At 37.3% G+C, this 21,917-nt stretch overlaps 1 protein-coding gene across 1 annotated transcript in view; it reads right to left on the bottom strand.

Moving 5' to 3' along the window:
* The window catches only part of cacna1ba (calcium channel, voltage-dependent, N type, alpha 1B subunit, a), a gene marked incomplete at its 5' end in the record, with an annotated part of 90,920 nt that overhangs the window by 38,702 nt on the left and 30,301 nt on the right, over positions 1 to 21,917 (bottom strand). Inside the window, 12 exons of the mRNA XM_079472826.1 lie at positions 1,531 to 1,637; positions 1,992 to 2,059; positions 2,481 to 2,598; positions 2,684 to 2,756; positions 6,191 to 6,322; positions 6,442 to 6,554; positions 6,758 to 6,870; positions 8,148 to 8,366; positions 10,743 to 10,826; positions 10,916 to 10,999; positions 12,983 to 13,098; positions 19,516 to 19,619. Coding sequence (XP_079328952.1) covers positions 1,531 to 1,637; positions 1,992 to 2,059; positions 2,481 to 2,598; positions 2,684 to 2,756; positions 6,191 to 6,322; positions 6,442 to 6,554; positions 6,758 to 6,870; positions 8,148 to 8,366; positions 10,743 to 10,826; positions 10,916 to 10,999; positions 12,983 to 13,098; positions 19,516 to 19,619 — 1,331 coding nt within the window. The remainder of the gene's footprint in view (positions 1 to 1,530; positions 1,638 to 1,991; positions 2,060 to 2,480; positions 2,599 to 2,683; positions 2,757 to 6,190; positions 6,323 to 6,441; positions 6,555 to 6,757; positions 6,871 to 8,147; positions 8,367 to 10,742; positions 10,827 to 10,915; positions 11,000 to 12,982; positions 13,099 to 19,515; positions 19,620 to 21,917) is intronic.

Raw genomic sequence — 21,917 nt, 5'->3', positions numbered from 1 at the left:
TCCTAGATATCCCTAGGACTTTCCTGACCCACTAGCTACAGAAATGCAGCTAAAGATCCAGTTCAAACGAAAACCTAAAGCACATGAATCCATTACATAATTAATTATGATCACTTAGAGTCTGCATTTATCTTATTTCCTGTTTTCGGTGTCGCTTTATACTACTTTTATTTGTTATCTATTGTAAACTCTGAAGTGTACTTCGTAAGAACTCTGCCTGTGATGCAAGAGCAGTGTGCTGGGACAGAGGAGGAGAATAGATTTTAACACAGTAAATTAACTCACGGTGAATGAGAGCTGGAGTTGGAGGAGCTGCATGAACGAGCACCAGGATTTGGCCTTATAAAACTGCATATGCCAAAAACAAAAACCATGAGAGGGGAAAGAAACGGGTCGATGGGGGCGGAGTCAGAGGCAGGGACTGTCAATCACTCTTACTCTGACTCCACCCAACTCAAAGGGAAGTACATCTTAACAATAGTGTGACTTTTAAACTGAATTATAAACAAAACAATAGAAAAGAAAAGGCATCATGGTAATGTAATAAATATAGAGTAAACAAATAAATTAATGTTAATGAGAACTCAACAATATCCCTAAAAGAACTTCATAGTTAAAGAAAGACATAAAAATAAATATATATATATATATATAATTGAAAGGTGATTAAAATAAAAATGATCAACAAATCAGTCAAGTGGCAGGCCATAACCCCTTTTTGATAAGGACACGTCCACCCAATAATCTAAAAAGTGGTTGTTTAAATAAATTTTTGTAATGACAAATTAAACTTTTACATTGGGTAACTCCAAACTTGAAAATGTGTTTACAGTATGGGCAAATTTTATTTACGATCTTTACAAACTGTTTAAAAAACAAATGTTAAAAATAATTGTTACTGATAATGTTGTCGGTAATGTTGTAATGTTGATAATCAATCAAAGACAACTAGACCCAGAAGGAATCTTCAGACTCTTGACACTTCCAAATCATACATTTAAAAGGTACCGTGTTACAAATATTTTAATCTGCAGATGTTGTCCGAATAAACATGGTCAAATTTGTTGAGCTCAAGTCAGAGTACTAGAAGTGAAAATTTACTGGAAACTGAAAGAAATCTGTATTTAGTTCCACAGATACATGAAGGGCTACTTATAACTTAAATCTGAGCGAGTTTAAATCAAACTCAAAGTTTAATTTGCCAGCCACCCTGGGTCAAACAGCATCGAAAGTCTTTAGCTCCAAGAATTCCAAACAGGCCATTTGAGTCAAGTATACATGTCATTTTATGCTGACAACAATATAATAATGGACATGCGTACAGGACCAACTGCACAAAAGAAAACAGCCTTGCAGCAACATAAGGAGGAGCGAAAAACAGTAAGATAACAAAACAGAAATGTGTACACACATATAAACATAAGGAATACTTTAAAAAAAGAGAGAGAACATGGTGGATGGTTATGAACAAAGGTTAGTAAAAGAAGATGGTAACAGCCTGACTTTCAGGTTAAATGCCTCCTAACTTACGCTGTGATGGAAATGTTAGCGGCCGAAATGGGGCTGACCTCCTTTACTTCCTTAGCTTTCTGCAGAGCCAGTTTCTTATTGATGGCCTCCTCCTGTTCCTCCTCATCCTGCAACAGACAAAGAAAGAAATTTGCATCCCATGGCAGAAACTACTGCCATCAACAAATCACGGTGGAGATGTTTCAAGGGCCTTTTGGCCTCATATTTTCGGTACCCTCTTCAACCAAGACATAAATCCCACGACGGCTTGAAAGCTTCATTACCTTGAGTTACCGACCAAAGCAAACATCAATCATATCAAAAGAGCCTTTATGAGAAAGGTTTACAGTATGAATCCAATAAAGCTGTCAGTGTACAAAGATAAGATCACTCCTTTTTTTACCTCAGCATACATAAGATATGTGATGCAGGTGGATGTGCCATGTACAGCATTCTCATATGTAGGGTTTAAATTTGCCAACCTTGGTAAGTTCTTGCGCATTAGCGAGGTTATCAACAGCAATGGCCAAAAAGACATTGAGGAGAGTGTCTAACCAAATGTGTATTAAGGACATTCAGATGAAAGTGAACATAAGTTATGTTTTTCCTAAATTGCTCCATTCGGTTATGTGAAATACTAAATAAGCGCACATACATATTGACCGAACAGCCCTCTGTAGAGCTATAGCTTCTGTAAAGTAAATGACAAGAAAAACCCTCTTAATCTAAATCTAATTTATAAATCAAACCAGTGTAGAACTTTTAACAAAATAAAGTTATTTGCATGCTTTGTACAGTGGAACCTAATTATCATCATAGCTCAACTAGATGAAATATCACTACGAGTAAAGCAAATAAACGTTATAATCTAAGTCCATAAAGTGTCATACTTAATTATTACATTTTTGTATGAGATAAAATAGTTTAATCGCTTATGCAGTGCATTGTTAGTCAGTCATAGATAAGGATACAGTTTCCAAACAGCGTAAGTACAATAAAGTAGATGGAGCAGAACATTCCCCGGTGAACTCCACCCTGAGATTCAATTCCATGATACATCACAGCGTTCCAGTCCTCTCCCGTCAGAATCTGACAAAACAGCACAGATCATGCATTTCCACCATGTATCATGTTAAATTATTCAGACGTACAGTGTATTACAGATGGTCATTACCTGAAACACTGTCAGAATAGCAGCTGGGAACGTGTCAAAGTTGGTAGTCGGGGTTTCATCATCAAAATTAAACCTGGAAGAGAGAATCATTCTGAATTAACCTTGAATCACTTTTTTGGAAAACTTAGGATGCTCAGGATACACAAAGTCATCTTTAAAATGTGAAGATCCTTCATATTTTATCTAGTAAACACAGCAAAAAGATTTAGCTTGAGGTGGTAGCCTACAAATGTCAATTTGCTTAAATAACGGTACTGTCATAACATCCAAATGGTTTTCCACATCTGCATATAAAAGCACAGCTGACTCTCCTCCCCTAACAATAAGCACATAATTAATTTGGCTTCTTATTCCAGCATTTTCCCTCACACTCTCAGGGACTCCGCAGGGGCTTCATTACTAGGGAATGCAGACAGCTGAATAGAAATTCTTGAAATAATAAAAGACATTACAACCAAGAGCTTGTTTTTGTTATTCTGGAAAACAAAAAGTAATTCTTCGCTCAACACATGTTCCTGTATTTAATTGCAAAACAGTGGCAATGTAACATTCCAACAACTACCCAAGACGACGATTATTGTAAAAACAATTGAATTTTGCTATCCTCTATTGCTAACCATCTATCCTCATCAGGAATCCTCATCAACCTTTTTCAGTTTTTTTAATATTGGTTCACAGAATGCTTTGCATGAGGCTGCTATTTTACATTTTTTTAAAGACTTATTACTGTTAAATGTTTGAAAAAATAGTTGCCAGTAAAGGACATAAATGTAAATCTAGAGTAAATTACTGGGAAACTGCTGCCAATAATACTGTCATTTCTACAGAATTTGTTTACAACGTACTGTATGTTTGTAGACTTGGGTAGTTTAGTGCTAGCCTCACCAAAGTCCTGGATTAAATTCCAAAAGAACAAAGAAAATGTAAAGTTGTGCCTTGAATTTCTGCTAAATACATAAATAAATGTTATTCATTCTAAAACACAATGTTAAAAATATTATTTCATGTCCGGAATTGCGGTTTCTAACCACAAAAAAACCTATAAATAAAAACTGTGTGTAGAGCTGAACAATGAAGGTTATGAAATTGTATGTATAGTTGTATTTACATTACGCTAGAACAAAAAAAAAGGAAATATGCAGCAGATCAGAAGCCGTTTATTTCAATATAAATGATGTTTATTGTGTTCTAAGTTATTTTAATGGTACATTTAAATTAAACTCAAAAGAGGAGAGGTTGCTTTTTTAACTCCTTTATATGCAGATGTTTGGGCATGTATTATGTTAATTCCTATATTATGACATGTGTTCCTTGATTTATAATAATATTTATTCATCAACATTAGAATAGGGATGAGAATAAATGTATGTGTGTATGCACCTGTTACAAATCTGTGTGAATTTTTAAGAACTTGTTTGGGTTTAAAGGTACTTGTACAGTATTAGAGAAGAACTGGTCTATAGTTTAATCTCTGTTGTTACTCAAACCTAGCAAACACCATTAATTCAAATATTCAGGGCATTTGATTTGTGGACAATGTTTAATCTTATTGTTTATACTACCTATGTGCTCTTCATGTTTCGCACTGTATGACTCTCTATCTCAACCCAGAAAATGATCAGACAGTGAGTTTATATCATGTCCATCTAGTAGTCTTAAATATAAATGTGCTACGTAGCTGAAACCGAGAAGCGCAAAAGCAATTTCTCATTCCGCTAAGCACAGAGCAGGAAAGACTTAACTTTTGGTCTCCCCTGGTTTCCATGCGTTGCTTTGTTTATATTTTAAAGGCATTGTTTTATAAGTTTGCATAGACTATTTGTTTATTCACAGCACTCTTCATGACAATGTCTCACATGACTGCATGTTTGTGGATCTAAGCTGATATTTACTTCATGGGAAGTGTGAGGCGATTCCTCTGTTGCGGCGGGCGTTCAATAATTCATGAAATGGAGAAATTAAAACTTCTGTCGTCTGGATCAGCTCACTCATGTTTATCAACATGGAGCTGAAGGGTAAGTACAACAGCAGGACTTGGAGGACTCATAGCGGTTTGGATCGTAAACTATGGGGACGTATTTTGTATGACAAGGGTTTTGAAACAAAACGAGCACACAGTGTACAAGTCACAACCCAACAATGAGAATGTTCTTTTGCTTATCTTTTCACTTCATCCATAACCACAAAACATTGTTACATTTAGAGCAGACATTACCTTACATATTTTATAATATGTCTTTTTTAAATGCAGTATTCCGTTTGATCATTATGCCCTATGTGTGCACCATGGGATCGAACCCATGACTTTTGGGCAATTCTAGAGTAATGGATGTGACATTTTCAGTCAAAACTTGAAATATAAAATCTCAGAGAATATATTAATGAACTAAATGATGATATAGTCCAGAGATCAGAAACGTATTAGTCTATGGATTTCTATTTTAAAAGAGAGAAAATAAATGCATTATGGATGTGACAAAAAGGATCCACTACATACTTTGCTGGATCCTGCAAACCAGAACGAATAATATCCAACAAATGGAGAAAGGATGGTTTTTCATAGAACATAAAATAGTTATTATGTTTTTATTTTCATGTGCCTATTTATAAGGAATTTGGACAGTTAGGGATGTGAAAATTTACTAACCTGACAATAGTTTACATGGACCAATGTAATCCAATTAAAAGTACAATCCGATTGAAATTTCAGTCTGACTGTAACGGGTGGTTTATGCCGTTTGCAAATTATACTGTAGGCTAAAATGTCTAAAAATAAAATGTTATTTATATTTGTAGTAGGCTACCGAACATTTATTTAATTTAGCGTAACTTACATGTGCTTTGGAAGGATTAACAGTTTTTTCCATGGTCGCAGTAAAGTCCTTGCTTCATTGAAAGGTAGACATTGTTTTGTATTGTAAATTGTACATTATTATGCTGGTGTCTGTGACATAAAATTAATACTTCTGCGCTTACAACATTGTTTGAATAGGCGTTTTGTGAATATTATAATGATACCCACGTCCACCGCGCCTGTCTCATCAGTGAGGTGAAGACTACATTTTTCATCTATCATGGGCATGTATTACACTGGTATAAACCACAACAACATCTTATATATTACACAAGAAAATAAAAACACAAATGCATATGCACAAAGACACTGGATCACTTGCTTGATATGTGCCAACTACGTCATGGGTTGTTAAACATGTAGTTCACTTTCAAAATGAAAATCCTGTCATCATTTACCCACCCTCTTTCATTTCAAATCTGTATGACTTTCTTCCGCAGAACACAAGAGAAGATATTCTGAAGAATGGTCTTAACAGCCCCCCATTCACTTACATTGGTTACAAATCAACTGAATGGGGGCTGTGCTGTTCTGTTACCAACAATTTTTTAAAATATCTTCTGTTCTGTTCTGCGGAAAGAAAACAGTCATTGGTTTGAAATGAGAAGAGGTGATGACAGAATTTCACCTTTCACCCCTCCAAGGATACTTACAGACCGCCGAAGAGCTGCATCCCGAGCAGAGCAAACACCACAATGAAGAGAAACAGGAGGAACAGAAGACTGATGATCGACTTCATGGAGTTGAGCAGAGACACCACCAGATTTCTCAGAGAGTTCCAATACCTGCAGAAGCGTTCCATTACAACTCTTCTTAGAGAAAGGAATGCTCTTTGATTTTCAGGACAAATTACAAATGCGATCCAAAAGGCACCACAGATGAAGGAGCATTTTTGATCTCTTACTTTGTAACCTTGAATATCCTCAGTAAACGCAGCGCTCGCAACACGCTGATGCCAAAAGATGCTCCTGGTTTTACTGCTGCCCAAATCACCTCGAAAATGCTTCCCACAATCACCTGCACGCACAAAATATGAAAGACAAATATAAATCAAATACTATATTAACTATAAATAATTCGCAGAGGCTGTTTTAAGATGAACTTAGCGGCAGGACTTTCCTGAAAGAAAACGGTATTTCGCAGAACCCCTGGCATTAACTGCTAATGGAACATTTGCTTGGTCCCGCGCATCATTTGTATCTGATGGAAACGTTACTCACCCCAAAGTCAAAGCAGTTAAATGAGGAGTGAAAGTAGGTCCTGGGCCCGAGGCCATACATCTTCAGACTCATCTCTATTAGAAACAGACCGAGGAACACAAACTCTGCCAAATCTGTGCACACACAAAACAAAAACGCATTTATCAAAGGACCGTGCCAGTCACATCATATATACATTCATAAGACCACTGGACTTATCCCTTTTGGCTTTAAAACACGATTTACCGCACAGTTAATACAGCTTATATATCATTGTGGTCGTCGCGGTGGTTTGACTATGCCGAGAGGGAGTGATGTAGTTTAGTGTTTAAAGATCTGGGCAGGTAACCAAAAGGTTGTACATTTAAACCCTACAAGGGGCGATCTATAAACTCCATCACTTCGTGCTTTTAAGTAAGGTACTAAACCCCAGATAGTTCTTGGGGGAGCTGTCCCTTTAATTATTATACTTTATGTGGTTTTGCAAAAGAAATCAAGTAAATGTCAAATTAATTTTCATTCCAGTTGGAATTTAAAGAGAGATATATAGAGGAGCCAGATCTGCCCATAAAGAGGTGGGGAAAATGAGGGCTTTTAGTAGAGATGGATCGCCTCCACTTGGACGTTGATGGCCGACCTGTCAACCACACGATACAACCATCTACCTCTTCTGTTTATATTAAGTGCACGTTCAGAAAAATGGTGATCTGTGGAATGAAGTGTCCTAGAATACAGTTTGCTAACAATGACTGATGCTGTTGTGTTAAAGAGACTCTTTACAACAAGGATGTATCTGTAAACATTAGTTAATGCATTAGCTAACACGGACTAAAAATAAACAGCATTAATTCATCTTGGTGGCTGACATAGGACAAAGATGTCTCGTATTGCTTCTTTGCCGAAGGAGACAATATATTTACGAAATGTGCTCTGCAGAGCATTTTGTCTGTTTAGGGCTAGTGGTGTATGTAGATTGAAATACCTCCTTCAAAAAGGTAATAAAACATGACGCTTTATTATCTAAGGTCTTCTACTGTTCACAAAGTTTTGTATATTTTATCGCCTTTCTGTCAGTAGATCCTCCAAAAAATTACAAATAATTAACATAAAAGGGATGAACAAATGCTGAAAACATTCCACTTCCACAACGGCCCAACCACACCATCTCTTCTATTTAAAAGTGAAACTCAACTCTTCCTTCAAGCATTACAATAAATTATGCAATAATTACGGTGCTTAAAAGCACTCTTTTCAAAAACGCACTGCAAACTTTGGCTTTTTAATTGATTTCTGAGCTGATTTATTTTTTAAATCAATCCTAATGCACATAACGCATGTAAAGATATAGATCACATAAAACTGTTATCCTCCAGAGAGCTGTAATGGTGTTTTAAAGATGCTGTTCACTTACACAGCGCATACGTTAGCCAGTCGGGCTGGTCGTAGTGGACTATAGCCACACACAGTGTGTTTAGTCCCACGATACACAGCACGCTCCAGTAGAAGCTCTGGGCCTTCACCATACGCCGAATGAAGAAGCGCAACCTCTTCTCCTTCCTCCGCAAGTACGATGAGCTCTCGTTCTTGCTGCTCTTCACACTCGTACGGGTGAATGGAGAACCCTGGGGAGCTGCGGAGAGAGTACATGACTCAAGAGGCGATCTCTCAGATGATGGCGTGGAGAGGGGGAGGAGAAGAGTGAGGAGAGAGATTTTTCATTTCAATACAATCTATTAAACAATTAGAGGTTTAACATGTCAATCTGAAGGTCACTTTATATGAGAATTGGAAGATTTCTTGCCAAGTTAAGCTTTTTGATAGCCAATACTGTACATTGGTTTGACAGACATCTTTATCTAGTGAGAGCGACGGGGCAAACTGTGAGCAGAGAGAGAGAGAGAGAGATAGAGAGAGAGTGGCGACAGTTAATGAGAGCTGTCGATAGCCATGAATAATTCTCTGTACTGTGAACACGCACAGAATTGTCAGTACTTCATATCTGTAAGTACCAGTCCACTTCAGCCGCTTCATTGTGCCATAAAGAAAACCAGAAAAAGTGCACAATTGTGTCATTAAGGGTTCTGTGGTTCTAACCATCTTCCACTAAACTGCACAGAACTTTCAGTATCTCAGATTAAACTGAAATGTCAAGTTATAGTGTTGAAAAAGAAAAGGAGACAAATGATTTCATTGGTACACAGGACACTGTAAAAAGATTTTGCTGCAGTAATGCAGCTAGTTGCCAGTAACTTACTGTAGATTTATATTTATCTAATTTCTTGGCAACAGGTTGTTCAAAGATAAATTTACATTAAACAAGTCTTTATCGTTACATAAATAACTATAAAATAACCTTGTGCAAAGCATTTTGGGAACCAGAAATCCACACAAAGATTTAGATTTTTGGTAATTTTGGTTCCCAGAATGCTTTGCATGATCATTTATCTTTGGTCAAACTGTTGCCAGTTAATTACATAAATGTAAATCTACAGTAAGTTACTGGCAAACTGCTGCCAGTAATACTGTAATTTCTATAGAATTTTTACTACAGTGTATCGTGTTCCTCGATGATGAATATTAATTTGGGTGGCTATTTTAATATGCAAATTTTACTTCAGTGAGGGCAAAAACACCAGCATGCTCTGCCTATGTAATTTCTCTCGCTCTCTCTCCTCTTTTAGTCCTTATTTTTGAAATAATACCAAACTCAAACCAAAAACAAGCCAGGGCTGGACTAGGACTAAAATAGCCCTGGACATCTTGGCCATTCCGGGATCAACTTCCATGCCTTCACCTAAACGCGGGATGCCAGGAAAATTCTCTAGATGGCCAGTCTGCCTCACTTAGCTCTGTGGCTGAATCAAATTGCTTCAAACGTTGCTTCAAATCTTTATGAAATGCACCCTTCACTGCCTGCCTATGGTGTCCCACAATCCTGTACAATCTTCATTAATCTTCACTTCATTAAAGTTTTAATAAAAAATGTCTCCTAAATTTGTTCTCAGTCAAGAGCTGGACTAAAAATTACCAATGTTACCAATTTGACGAAGTGACTAACTGTGCATTCACACCATTGCCGCGGTCGAGAGCATCAAAGTGGCCGGAAGTTCTTTTATTTATTCAATGTGAGCCGGCAGTGAGCAGCGGTACGTCTTGGCCGTTGACGGCATTGAGGAGAGTTGTAATCAGCGCACAGTTCCTGGTATGAATTCATACCAAGATGTGAATCATACAAAAGCGTGATTATAGAGGGTATGCATTAACGTCACGTTCCCACGTGCACATGCTGGGACACACCCCCAAGACATGCTCCCTTGAGTGGTAAAACACAAAATGGCTGCATTCAACCGAGACAAAAATGCGCAAAAATTTGCTTAAATGACAAGAGGTGATCCTAAAGACTCGGAATTGCGTTTCCTGCTATTGTAACCATTCATTTTCTAAAATGCTTTACCACTCAAGTGGAAGCATTAACGCCGTGTTCACGTTGGAAAGTGACGACACCTACATAGCTTATATTGTGTTAAAAAGTACATAATAAAGCCTCTCCCCTAACCCCACCCAAAAAAATTCATGAAGACATTTTTCCTTACAGTGGGGTCCAAGCACTGTTTGGTTACAAGCAATCTTCCAAACATCTTTCTCTGTGTTTATCAGATCAACGAAATGTATACAGGTTTGGAACAACTCGAGGGTGAGTAAACGAAAACAGGTTTTTTATTTTTGGGTAATCTATCCCTTAAAGACGTTCAGAGAAGTTAACACTTGATGATGTTGTGATGTAAGTGAACAGTTAAATAAAAAAATACAATACCTACGATTCATAACTAAAGGTCTTCGCTGGAATAACCAGCAACATACACAAATTTCACCACTGGAGATATAAACCACTGAAATACTTGTCAACATCTCACTCATAAGACATCATACAATGTTACAAGACATCAGGATGTACATGAATGGTGCGCCGAATTCAAAGGTCACATGAGCTGGGCATAGAGCTTACCGACTGATAAGATGTCTGTAAAATGATCTTCACCCTCCTCTGCATTGATGAGGTCATTTTTGCTTTTTTTAGCTCTTTTCAATACTAAACATAATTCAAAGTAAATAATTAGTAAATAAATAAACAGCAGCAATATTTTATACTAACAGATCGTTCAGTTTCTCATTGGTTACCTGGGTTGTTGCATTTCCTCTTGTACCAGGTACTGTCGTCCTTCTCCTCTGCGTTTTTATCTTCCTCAGCAAGCATGACTTCCTCTGAGATGAGATTAAATGTTACTGCTCACATACACTCTTCAGTCAAGAGTTTTATTCTGCATCAATCATTCAAGCATCTGTCAGATCTCGCAGCCTGAAATCACTTGTTTTCCCAACATGAAGTTAAGAAATACAAACTTTCTACATTTTCTGGGGAAAACCTGTGCGGTGCTAAGTTATTCTGAGTGTATTCGCTGGGCAATTATGGGGTTGCTTGGCTTGGATGTTGCTTAGAGGATGTGCTTGTAGTGTATACTTTACAATTCTGGTTTCTAGATATGACTTGGGTCCCACCTTCAATGTAAGGTATGAGGTGTGGTGTTTTTTTTGAAGGATCGGGACATTTATGACCCAATTTAAAAGGAACTATTTGACAATGGAAAAGAGGTAGGTTATGTTTCGATTAACAACGAAAAAAGGTGTGTGTTTCATCCAGAACCATTTTCATTTACATTTAGACATTTGGCAGACGCTTTTATCCAAGCGACTTACATTGCATGATCCTATACATTTTACATAGGTATCTGCAATCCCCTTGGATCAAACCCACAACTTTGCGTTGTTAACGCAATGCTCTTACCACTGAGCTACAGGAAAGCATAACCAAGGAGAACCAGAGGTCTCAAGCTGGCCACTTGCCTGATGGTGTCCCTCCTTCATGGGGACAGTTGAATAGTCATTCATACACAAGTGTTTAACAACACACATTTTTACTGTGATGAGTAATTGGCATCGTTTTAAAGTTATTGATGGATATTCTCTGTGGACTCATCTCATCTTTATACATCCAGTACTGTAGCTTACCGCTCTGCATGTTTAGTCGAGTAATGATGCCTAGGATTGTATTTCTTGAGAGCTGCAATTTTCTCTGTGAGGATTAAACAGGCCATCAGCAACCCCATTAAGAGACCAGAAACATTGCGATCCGTCTCTATAGTAGTCGTAGGAAATTATTCAAATAAAAGGATTTGAATATACAGCTCTGGAAAAAATGTATTGCAAATTATTCTCTTTTTTTCTGAATTTCCTATTTTTAGGTATTCGTTTAGGTATAATTATCATTTTTTGTTTCATTCTCACCACAAAGTAAATCGCTCTCAAATTCCAAATATTGCTTTTATTTGCATGTATTAGTAAATATGAAAATAAATTGACAAACTATTCGATAATAGTAACAAAGATGCAATGTTATACTTTAATGCTTCAAAAAAAGTTCATATTGCATTTAAAACAATAAAAAATAATATTTTGTAGTAATATTTAATAGAATAACACTCATTTTTATTCACAACTTTTATGCATCTTAGCATTCTCTCTGCATTTAAAATTGCTGTTGGGACTTAAAGTCACTCTTGAGATTTGTTTTTGTCAAAATTCAACAGACGCAGCAATGGAATGGCCACAATTCGTGCAGAAATGCTGAATAAAGGAAAATCTGGAGGGGTGTCTATTTTTTCCAGAGCTGCATCGCATTCAACTCACACACAATACTTGATATAAAGTTCTTATTGTTTGTTTCAATTCGACTGTGCTAATACAGTATAATTGTAAATGCACCTTTGTCTAAATACTATGCAAAGAACTCGAGCAACCATGACCAATCAAACTGGCCCCAGATCAGTGGACACCTCTAGCAACAGAAAGCTCCATCACAAGCGCAGATGCTAATAAAAAGAGCTGTTACAGGCAGTCATGGGAAGAGTGGGGGAATGAAACAGCTGGTGGAGAGAGTGGAAGGCTATTCGGTTGCCATGGAGTTGCTGGCGAGAGAAAGTGCTGAGCAACAGACGGACACGGATACATCAGCTCCCACACCGGCCGAGCAGAGATCCGGGAAGACAGTGAGATAAACAGTTATCAGAGGAAATCGCAAAGGGAAAGAAGTCTCCCTTGTGAACAGACCGGGGCCTTCTGGTAGCACATTCTAAGGGTCAGAAAAGGGTGAGATTGAGTTGGGTGGGTTGCGTGTGTTTTCAGACTGACCTGCCTTGCAGATCCACTCCAGGTAGCCGGTCAGCTCTCTCTCGATCTGCTGTTGTCTGCGCAGCTTCAGGAACTCTTGCCTTTTCTCCACACGTTCTCGTTCCTTTGCAAACTCCCTGCAGGCACATGCACATAACCATGAACACATTGTACTTCACTGAGGCTTCATGGGAGCACTGCTTTACTCCTCGAGATATGCACGAGTATGATTTTGTGTTTGCATTTTTGGTACGGTTAAAGAGATTCATCTTGAGCACAGGGTACATGATTGGTACACAAATAGCAACAATAACATCAGAACATTGGAAGGAGAAAATACAAGGTGTGGCATGCACTTTTGTGTGAGCTGTAGAAAAATCAATGCTTTTGGAATCAATAGACAACAACAGCTAAAAGTCTTGATTTATGTCCGCCACATGTGAGAACATAAAATAGTTGAGTTGACTAATGCAAAATGGTGGATCGACATCCCCAAGAGATGTCACGCTAGAGCCTTACGCGGCAGCAGAAGTCAATGCATCATTCTCTGTAATGCAGTAATGCACCCATGGGGGTAGACGGTTCTCCTGTCTCATTTTTTCACCCCATGCTATGACAACTGTCAATGATACCCTTATTATATATTTAGCACACAGGTCATTCTGTGTTTTGTCATGCATTTTCTTGGTTATTAACGTGCCTTTTTGTTTTCATGTGTTATGCTTATGGAGATGCACCGAGGGAAAGATTGTGCTTTTTGTGCCCCCTCACAACCTGCCATCTGTTATCATGACAATTAGAGGAGAGTATGATGATGGACCACCATCACTTAAAAAAAGAGCTATAAATGGGAAGAGAGAAGGAATGAAGGAAAAAGGTTAAGCTTGTGGAATGGAGATGCTTCAGAGTGTGATCAAAGAGGAAAATATGAATACAACAACAGTAACATAACCGCACTATAAGGAATCGAAAGAAAACAGAAAGAGAGAAAACAATAGCTCCTACGGGCACATGTGAGGTGGTTTTATTGATGCTCAACAAATACACTGTTTAAGCTGGTTAATGCAAACTTAGCTGTTTTTGACTAGCACAACATCACATGGTAAGATACAAATATATCTGTTGGAATTGTTTCTTTTCCATTTCTTTCTCCACTTTCCTCTAATCTCTTCTCTCACTTTATTTTTCTTTCCTTCCTTCAGCCCGCCGCTCTCCTTTCCTCTCAATTCAGTCTCCTCTCCTCATTCTCCCTTCATCTCCCTTCAGTCTTCTCTCCTCAGGCTCCCCTCATCTCCTGCATTGCAGTGGCAGTGTGACAGTGATTTTGTGTGTGTGTGTGTGTGTGTGTGTGTGTTTGTTTGTGAATGTGTGATCAATGAGAAGGACTGTACGTCAACACAGCAACCTCTCCCTTTCTCTTTCACTCTCTCACTCACACTAAAGCCCAAACACACGTATCTATGAAGCAAAACCCGACTCCAATCCATTGTACTTTTATCACAGAATGAAAACAACATCTCCAGCTCATATAAGAACTCCAGACAAAAATATTGACTACTTTGCACACATTCGCACACACAAGCAGATAAGCAGAACACACACAGAGGCAGATGCACAGAAACAGCCAGTGATCCGGCATCTATTAGCGTGTGATAATTTGGTACAGAAACACAGGTGATGTTCTGCTTTGAGTGAACAAGCTTACTTAAAGCTGTCCTTCCAAGTGCACATTACAAAACAGTCTGTGTTACACAACTAAACTCAAAAAGCGGTTTAAAGAAGAGGCTCGTGAACAGCTCCTGCAGCTTGTTTGGCTCTCGTTTCTGTCTGGCGTCTGGTGTTTTGAAAATGAAAGGGGAAAATAAAACTAAATTCAATTTATGATGTTAGTGTGTAATGTTGCTCTCAAAGCAGCAAAACTGGTACAAACTATTAAACAACAACTAAACAGGGAACAAAATACAGCTCAGAACTGTATATCCACAATATCTCAAATTAATATTGGAAGAAGATTATAAATCCTAAACCTAATGGGTTATGACAGAATTCAACCAACTGCATCTGCAATATAAAGTTTGTATTAACAAGCTGAATACATTTAGCAAACTAAACGACAGATTTGTTTTGTTTTTGTGGACTGTATATTACATATATATAAGTTTGTGTACTATATATGTTACAATCTATATATTATAATATACAGCATGTGTTAACAACACCGATTCATTGTGAGGTGACTCAGACGGATGGTCTCTCCTCAAGGAGAATACAACATCGCATAATAACCGCCATAAAGCATTCTGGAAATGTGCAGAATTTTCTCAAAAGCACAACTACCCAGTGAAGCCTGTGCCTTGGCTTTATGTAACACTTTGTTTCAGCCTAATTAGATTTGCTTCTGAGCTCCCATCATCCTTTGCAGCCTGTGGTTTGCAGACATTTCACACATCATAAGGAGTTTGTAGGAAAGCCTTTGGAGGTGTGATAATCGGGGCTGCACAGTACTCTTGAACTGGATTATCCTAAGCATGGATACAAGCTCTCACCACACAATTAGCAGAGCCCTCTGTAATGTTAAAACTACAAAACTGTACTATCATCTTCAAAACACAAAAGGCACACACATACACACTTGCTTAACTGTAGTTGCACTCAATTTGCACATGATACTGCACTATTGTTTTTTGCACATAAGTTAATACTGTACATTCGCACATATAGATATCATATACATAGTCTTTGTTTAGTTTTTATTATTATGTTTCAGCAGAGTTCTTATATTACGTTTCTTACTTTGTACATATGTTTGTATGTGTGTATAGTTTGTGTATGTGTGTGTGTATAGCTCTGCACTGTCTTGGCATTCATTGTGGACACCAAAGTAAGAATTTCATTGCTCGGGGAAACTTGTTTCCTCACTGGGCATATGACAATAAACACTTTGAATCCTTTGAATCCTTGAATATTTAAGTGTGCTGTAATACACAAACATTTTCTGGCACTGGGAACTGAAATAAACTTTTATGCAAATCCTTCCAGGAACGGCCCGTCTTTGAGGGCCTCTTTCACCTTTAAAGCTTAAAACAGCTTTAAATGAATACATTTCACACTTTTGTGCGTGGGGACTGATCGTTTTACTTGAAGGGCAACGAGAACGTAAGACAATTATAACTGAATGAAAGAAAAGGGGGACGTTGGTGAAGAAGTATACAGTAGATTTCCATTCTGACCATTAAAGCAGGTGTGTGTGTCAAACGGTGGCCATACACACTGTAAATACATTTCTCCCTTAAAGTGATAGTTCGCCCCAAAATCTAAATTCTGCCATCATTTACTCATCATCTTTTCATTTCTTTCCTCCGCAGAACACAAAAGAAGATATTTTGAATAATGTTGTTAACTGGCCCCATTCACTTGCATTGGTTTTGTGTCCATACAATAGATGTGAATGGGGTCAGTGCTGTTTGGTTACCAACTTTCTTAAAAAAATCTGCGAAAACATCAAATTGGAACTGGAACATGAAATTATATTTGACTAGAAAAAGAAAAAAACATAGAAAAAGAGGTGGCTCTGCCTTTTATTTCAGAAAAACACCATAAAAACATAATACAGTATGCAATGCAGCCAGAGGTAGAACATCAAGAGACTCTCATGCTCCTGTCAGCCTGGGTTTACTGATTCACACACACACACACAAAGAGAGAGCAGAGACGAGCACCTCCATAAGAATGTAACTGTAACATCTCCACTCTGACATCACGGTGGTTGTTGCACTTTGCAGTCCATCTGAGAAAGCTGAACACCAAATTGAGGATTTTCCGGGAAATATGAAAATCTAATTCCAGCACATAGCATTTAAGCAAAAACCTTCCATTAAAACAGTTATGTGTGTGAGTGAGAGAGAATGAAAGGTAAAGCGCGAGGAAAACCCACAGACGCTCTTGTGTGTTATAGAGAGTGTGTGGCTCCTGGCTCACAATCACAATTGATGGAGGAAAAATCTAATTCTGACTAACACTGCATTGGCAAAATACAGCTGCCTAATCCAATTGAGAAGCAGGACTCTCCTGCACTTAACACCGTTTCTCTATATGCATAGGCTATAAGTAAATGCATCCCAACCTGTAGTATAGAAATGATTTTATAGGCCTTGAAAGCCCATTTATTTCAAAAGGGTTTATAGCTTTAAAACACATCTCCTACATAACTTAAAAGGAAAACTATTGTAGGCATCAAGCTTTAAATGGTAACTGCGTGCTTTGTATTGGCTCTGAATGATTTAAATGTATGTTTGCAGCCAACCCAGCGCATGAATTCTAAAGGCAGGCGTTAAGTTAAGTGTGAGGTATGAATCTTTAGAAACATGAGTAAAATGGAATAAATTGAAATGGAATTTTAAATATGAATGGCTGGAGGACTATTACACTTTCTTTTTTCAAATGTATCACCTGATATGTAGAACTTATTACTCTGATATTATACTGATTAGAATTTCTTTCTTTGAAATAACTTTAATAAGTAACAAAATAACAATTAAATTTTAAAAAATGAAATGAAATGAAATTAAGTAACAACTGAAACAACTCAAATTTGGATCATATTTCATTGAAATTTGACATATCATGTTTGCTATATCTTAAAACTAAACAGATATTTTAAAGGCGTGTAAAATACAGCTGCGGAAAAAATAAGAGAAGATTTCAAAATAAATGTACAATTTTTAAATTCTTAAATTTCATTCTATTCAATTCATTAAATTTTCAATTTTCATACTAAATATGAAAGGAGCAGAAAAGATGCTCTGTATTTTTTCAGACCTCAAAAACTGCGTTCATATTCACTTTAAAGCAATACAACAGTAATATCTGTACATGTTTTAGGAAAACAACATGTCTATTTTTTATATAGATATATTTAGTTTTTTATTACAGTTTTATGTGTCTTGTCATGCTGTTAGTCTTTCACATGACTGTTGGATGACTTTGTTACACCTGAGGTTTGATTTTGTTGAAATTCAACAGACACTGGACTGGGATGGCCACAATATATCTAGAAATGAGTGCAGTCAATTGATTAAAAACATTTGTTCTGTGATTAATCACGATTGATCACACATAACATATATAATATAATATTTAAATATACTTTAACATTCTACACATTTGACATTTAATCTCCAGATTAATGTAGAAAAAACATATTTCTTTAACAACATAATTTTATGAATGGAAGCCAACATTTTGATTACTGCAACTCCATTAAATTGATTCTTTTTTCTTTATTTTAGCATTAATTATAGCCGCATTGAAGTACAGCATAATGGAGAACTATCATGTCAAACAGGTAGGAAATACACAGAAATTGAATTAAGTTCTCAAACACTTCACAATCTTTAATGCTAAATTCTAAATTTGTATTAGTAAATTCTTAATACAGAATTAAAGCTACAAAACACAATGAATTCCTCTTTTCCTTTGTTCTTTGATTAACATTAATGACAGGAATCGAATGCAGCCCCTTTAAGAGCTGCAGCTTTACGCAGCTGACGCCCTTTCCCCTTTTCACAACTCTGCATTCATTTAGGATTTTATTTAACACGTTGAAGTCTGTGCTTATGAAAATGCTATAGACAAAACAGCCTGTTTTCTGTGTTCTGACATAATCTTGAGTGTTTTTGTTCATTCAAGCACAAAAGAGCACTTAATACTGGTGTGCTGCCTGACAAGAGATTCACTGACGCAGCCTTGGCCCGTTACTGCATACACCAGACGGGTCCCACAGCTAGAAGCTGTCTATCTATACTGAACGCATTAAAGCAACCGTTCCAAATTGTGCTTAAGGGGTTTAAAAGCCTTTACATGAACAAGAGTGTGATTCCATAATGTAACGCTAGACAAAGGATGAATAAACAAATGTATGCTGCGTTAAATATATTTTTTGAATGATCGCATTCGCTAATATTGACAGCCCTACTAGAAATGCTGAATAAAATTTTGAATGGTCTCTTAAAGGGATACTCACCTTCAAGGCGTCATAACTGAATATGACTTTCTTCTTGAAAATTAATGCAGTTAATGCGATATCCATATGAATGCTATCCACGATAATGTCAAGCTTCTGTCGTTGTTTTGGTTTGTCAAGCTCTTTCTTTTAATAGACTTCTATGGGGAAGAAACACTTGACGCAAGATTTTTCATTTTATCCGTTTAATAAGGACTTTTAACAGAAGGTTGTGTTTATTGCAAGTAGGGTTAACAGAAGTTTGGGCTTCCCTGGTCGTTGTTTAGTTTGTTAAACATAGGTCTTTTGAGCTTGTGAAAGTGAATTACAATGGCGAAAATCACTTGGTACCATCGGCACTTCGCGCGTCATCAAAACCATGTGATTGCAAACAACCTATTCAACAGGAGATCTAACTTACAGATCTTCACCTGATTCTATGATTATATTTCAGGAACCCTGACAGGGTTTACTCATGTGTACAAAGTTAACTTGCAGTTTTCCTTTCCCAATGCTGAAGGGACTGAATTGAACACACTGGAAGCAGACTCACCCTGACAGCACACCCAGAACCAGATTGAGCATGAAGAACGAGCCAATGATGATGAGGGGGATGAAGTAAAGCCAGTTCCAGGTGTTCCCTGAGGCATCGTTGGCCTGGAATGAGAGTAAAAGTGGAAGATTAGCATACAGAAAAACATTCATATGAAAAGAATGTCACCAATTTCATATAAAACTCATTGCTTCTAAGATCACATGGGTATTGTCAGCCTAAAACATCAGTATACTCTGAAGATACTCTTGCTTAAGTGAGTGACACTGACAGACATTTAGGACATTTATGTGCCAAACTGAGCTTGATAGATTTTTCTGAGATACAGAATCTTGGTATAGATGTGATTTGGGGTTCCCACTCTAAGTCAATTTTCAAATTCAGTGCCTTTTCCCTGTCAAAAAAAATGAATTTCCTTTACCTATAATGAATGAAACCCATTCTTTGAAGTGGTGACTTTTTGGCCAAAGCTCTGGAAATGTACATTTTCATGACATTTTGCCTATAGAATTTGACTTAAGTGATTGGCAGGTGACAAGCGGAAGGGATTAAAATGGTGGTGAAGATAACCATACCAATGCAAAAATATGAAAGAAAAAACACAATTAAAGAAATTCAGAATATAAAATTACATTTCGATAAATGGAAACAAACATTTTACATGACTAACAAAAATCCTTGATATTCCATGACTTTGACTGAAAATACATAAAATTCCATGACTTCCAATGTCTGGAAAGACCTTTTAAAATTCCATGATATTCCAGAAATTGCATGACCCGTGGGAACCCTGCATGTAGATCCCTCGTCTCATGTTTTTTATGTGTCTGTCTCTCCTTGAACCCCTTCCCCTCCCTCTTTCACAGCGGTTCTGGCAACTGTTCACTGCATCTTAATTCTTTCATCATTCCTCCTCTAGCTTTAAAATTGCCTTTTCGGCAAGAGTGGTAAGGCAGACAGAGCCAAATGTCATTGCTGCTCCTTTGAGCATTACATTTACGATACTGCTTGAGGAAACTGGCCTGATTTGTTTAAATAATTTATTTACTACAGTTACTATATCAGTTCCTGTTTAATGCATCTGAATTTTAAAAGACAGGACAATTGTACCTCTCTAAAAAAATTATTGTATAGACTTGGGGCATGTTGCCATCTTTATGGTTCGATGCTAGTGATTAATGCAACAATGTAGCTCTTCCATAGCAAAAGAATATAAATCTATATAAACGGAATCTGTTTAAATGTCTTTGTTTCCGTCGAGCAAAGAGAAACATATTTGCAAGAATGCTTATATCCAAACATTTCTTGGCCACCATTGACTACCATAGTAGAAAAATGGCTTTAAAAATGTATTTGTTCGGATTAACACAAAAGAAGATATTTTGAATAATGTAGGAATGCTTACAATTCTAGGACTATGGTAGTCAATGGTGGTGTTCATCAGAACAAATAAATGTATACAGGTTTGGAACACAGTAATACATGACTAGCAACTATTACTATGCTTCATTCCTAATCCTCTGTGTGGAGATAAAAGAAAATTCACACACAGCATATGAAAACAGCTTATCATGTGAGTCTGGTACTCAAGCCACCAAACATAATTAAAGATGATTCATTTTCTAACATCCCACTTCTCATACAAAGTTACTAGTTTCAACAAAATCTAGACCACTGCCTGTTCAGAGAAAGAGAAAAAAAGATTCACTTGTCTGTCATGTATTCACAGAAGACTCATAGGATGGGTTTTAAGTAGTTTTTTGAAGGTTGCGAGATATGTGGTAGACCAGATCGAGTAAGGAAGAATGTTCCACCAGGAAGGAGTTGTGAAGGAGAATGAGAAGGAAAGTGATTGAATGCCGTTATGAGAAGGCACTACAAGATGCCGCTTCTTATAGCTACACTCTGCCTGTCACGGTGTGTGGACAGAACCCAAACGCAGGCAGCAGAGTTAAATAACAAAAACTTTATTTAAACAAAAGACCCTCGATGGGGAGAACATGATCTAAAACAAGACAAAAATGTAAACTAAAACTTTCCACAAGGGGAACAAAACAAACAAAGTCCTTTGAATAATAAATCAACAAAATCCACAAACTTAGAACAGGAACAAACACGATAATCCATAGAGAGGAATAATCCAACAAGGTGACGTGAGGAGGTACGATAATGACAAAATGACAATGAACCGACAAGGGACAGAGGGAAACTGGGCTTGATAAAGGGAAACACTAACAAGGACAGATGACACAGGGAGAGTGGCCACAGGTGACATGGATGAAACACTAAGGGAAAGCTAACAGGAGGATTGCACGAGGCAGGTGAGGGGACTGAAACACTAAGGGAAAGATGGATCAGGGCTGGAGACAAGACTAACACTAACGGACTGCAAACAGGGAAAC

This window comes from Barbatula barbatula, assembly GCF_947034865.1.
Source record: "Barbatula barbatula genome assembly, chromosome: 2".
Classification (NCBI taxonomy): domain Eukaryota; kingdom Metazoa; phylum Chordata; class Actinopteri; order Cypriniformes; family Nemacheilidae; genus Barbatula; species Barbatula barbatula.
Note: the sequence above shows the minus strand (reverse complement) of the source record. Positions and strands in the feature narration are given on the sequence as shown.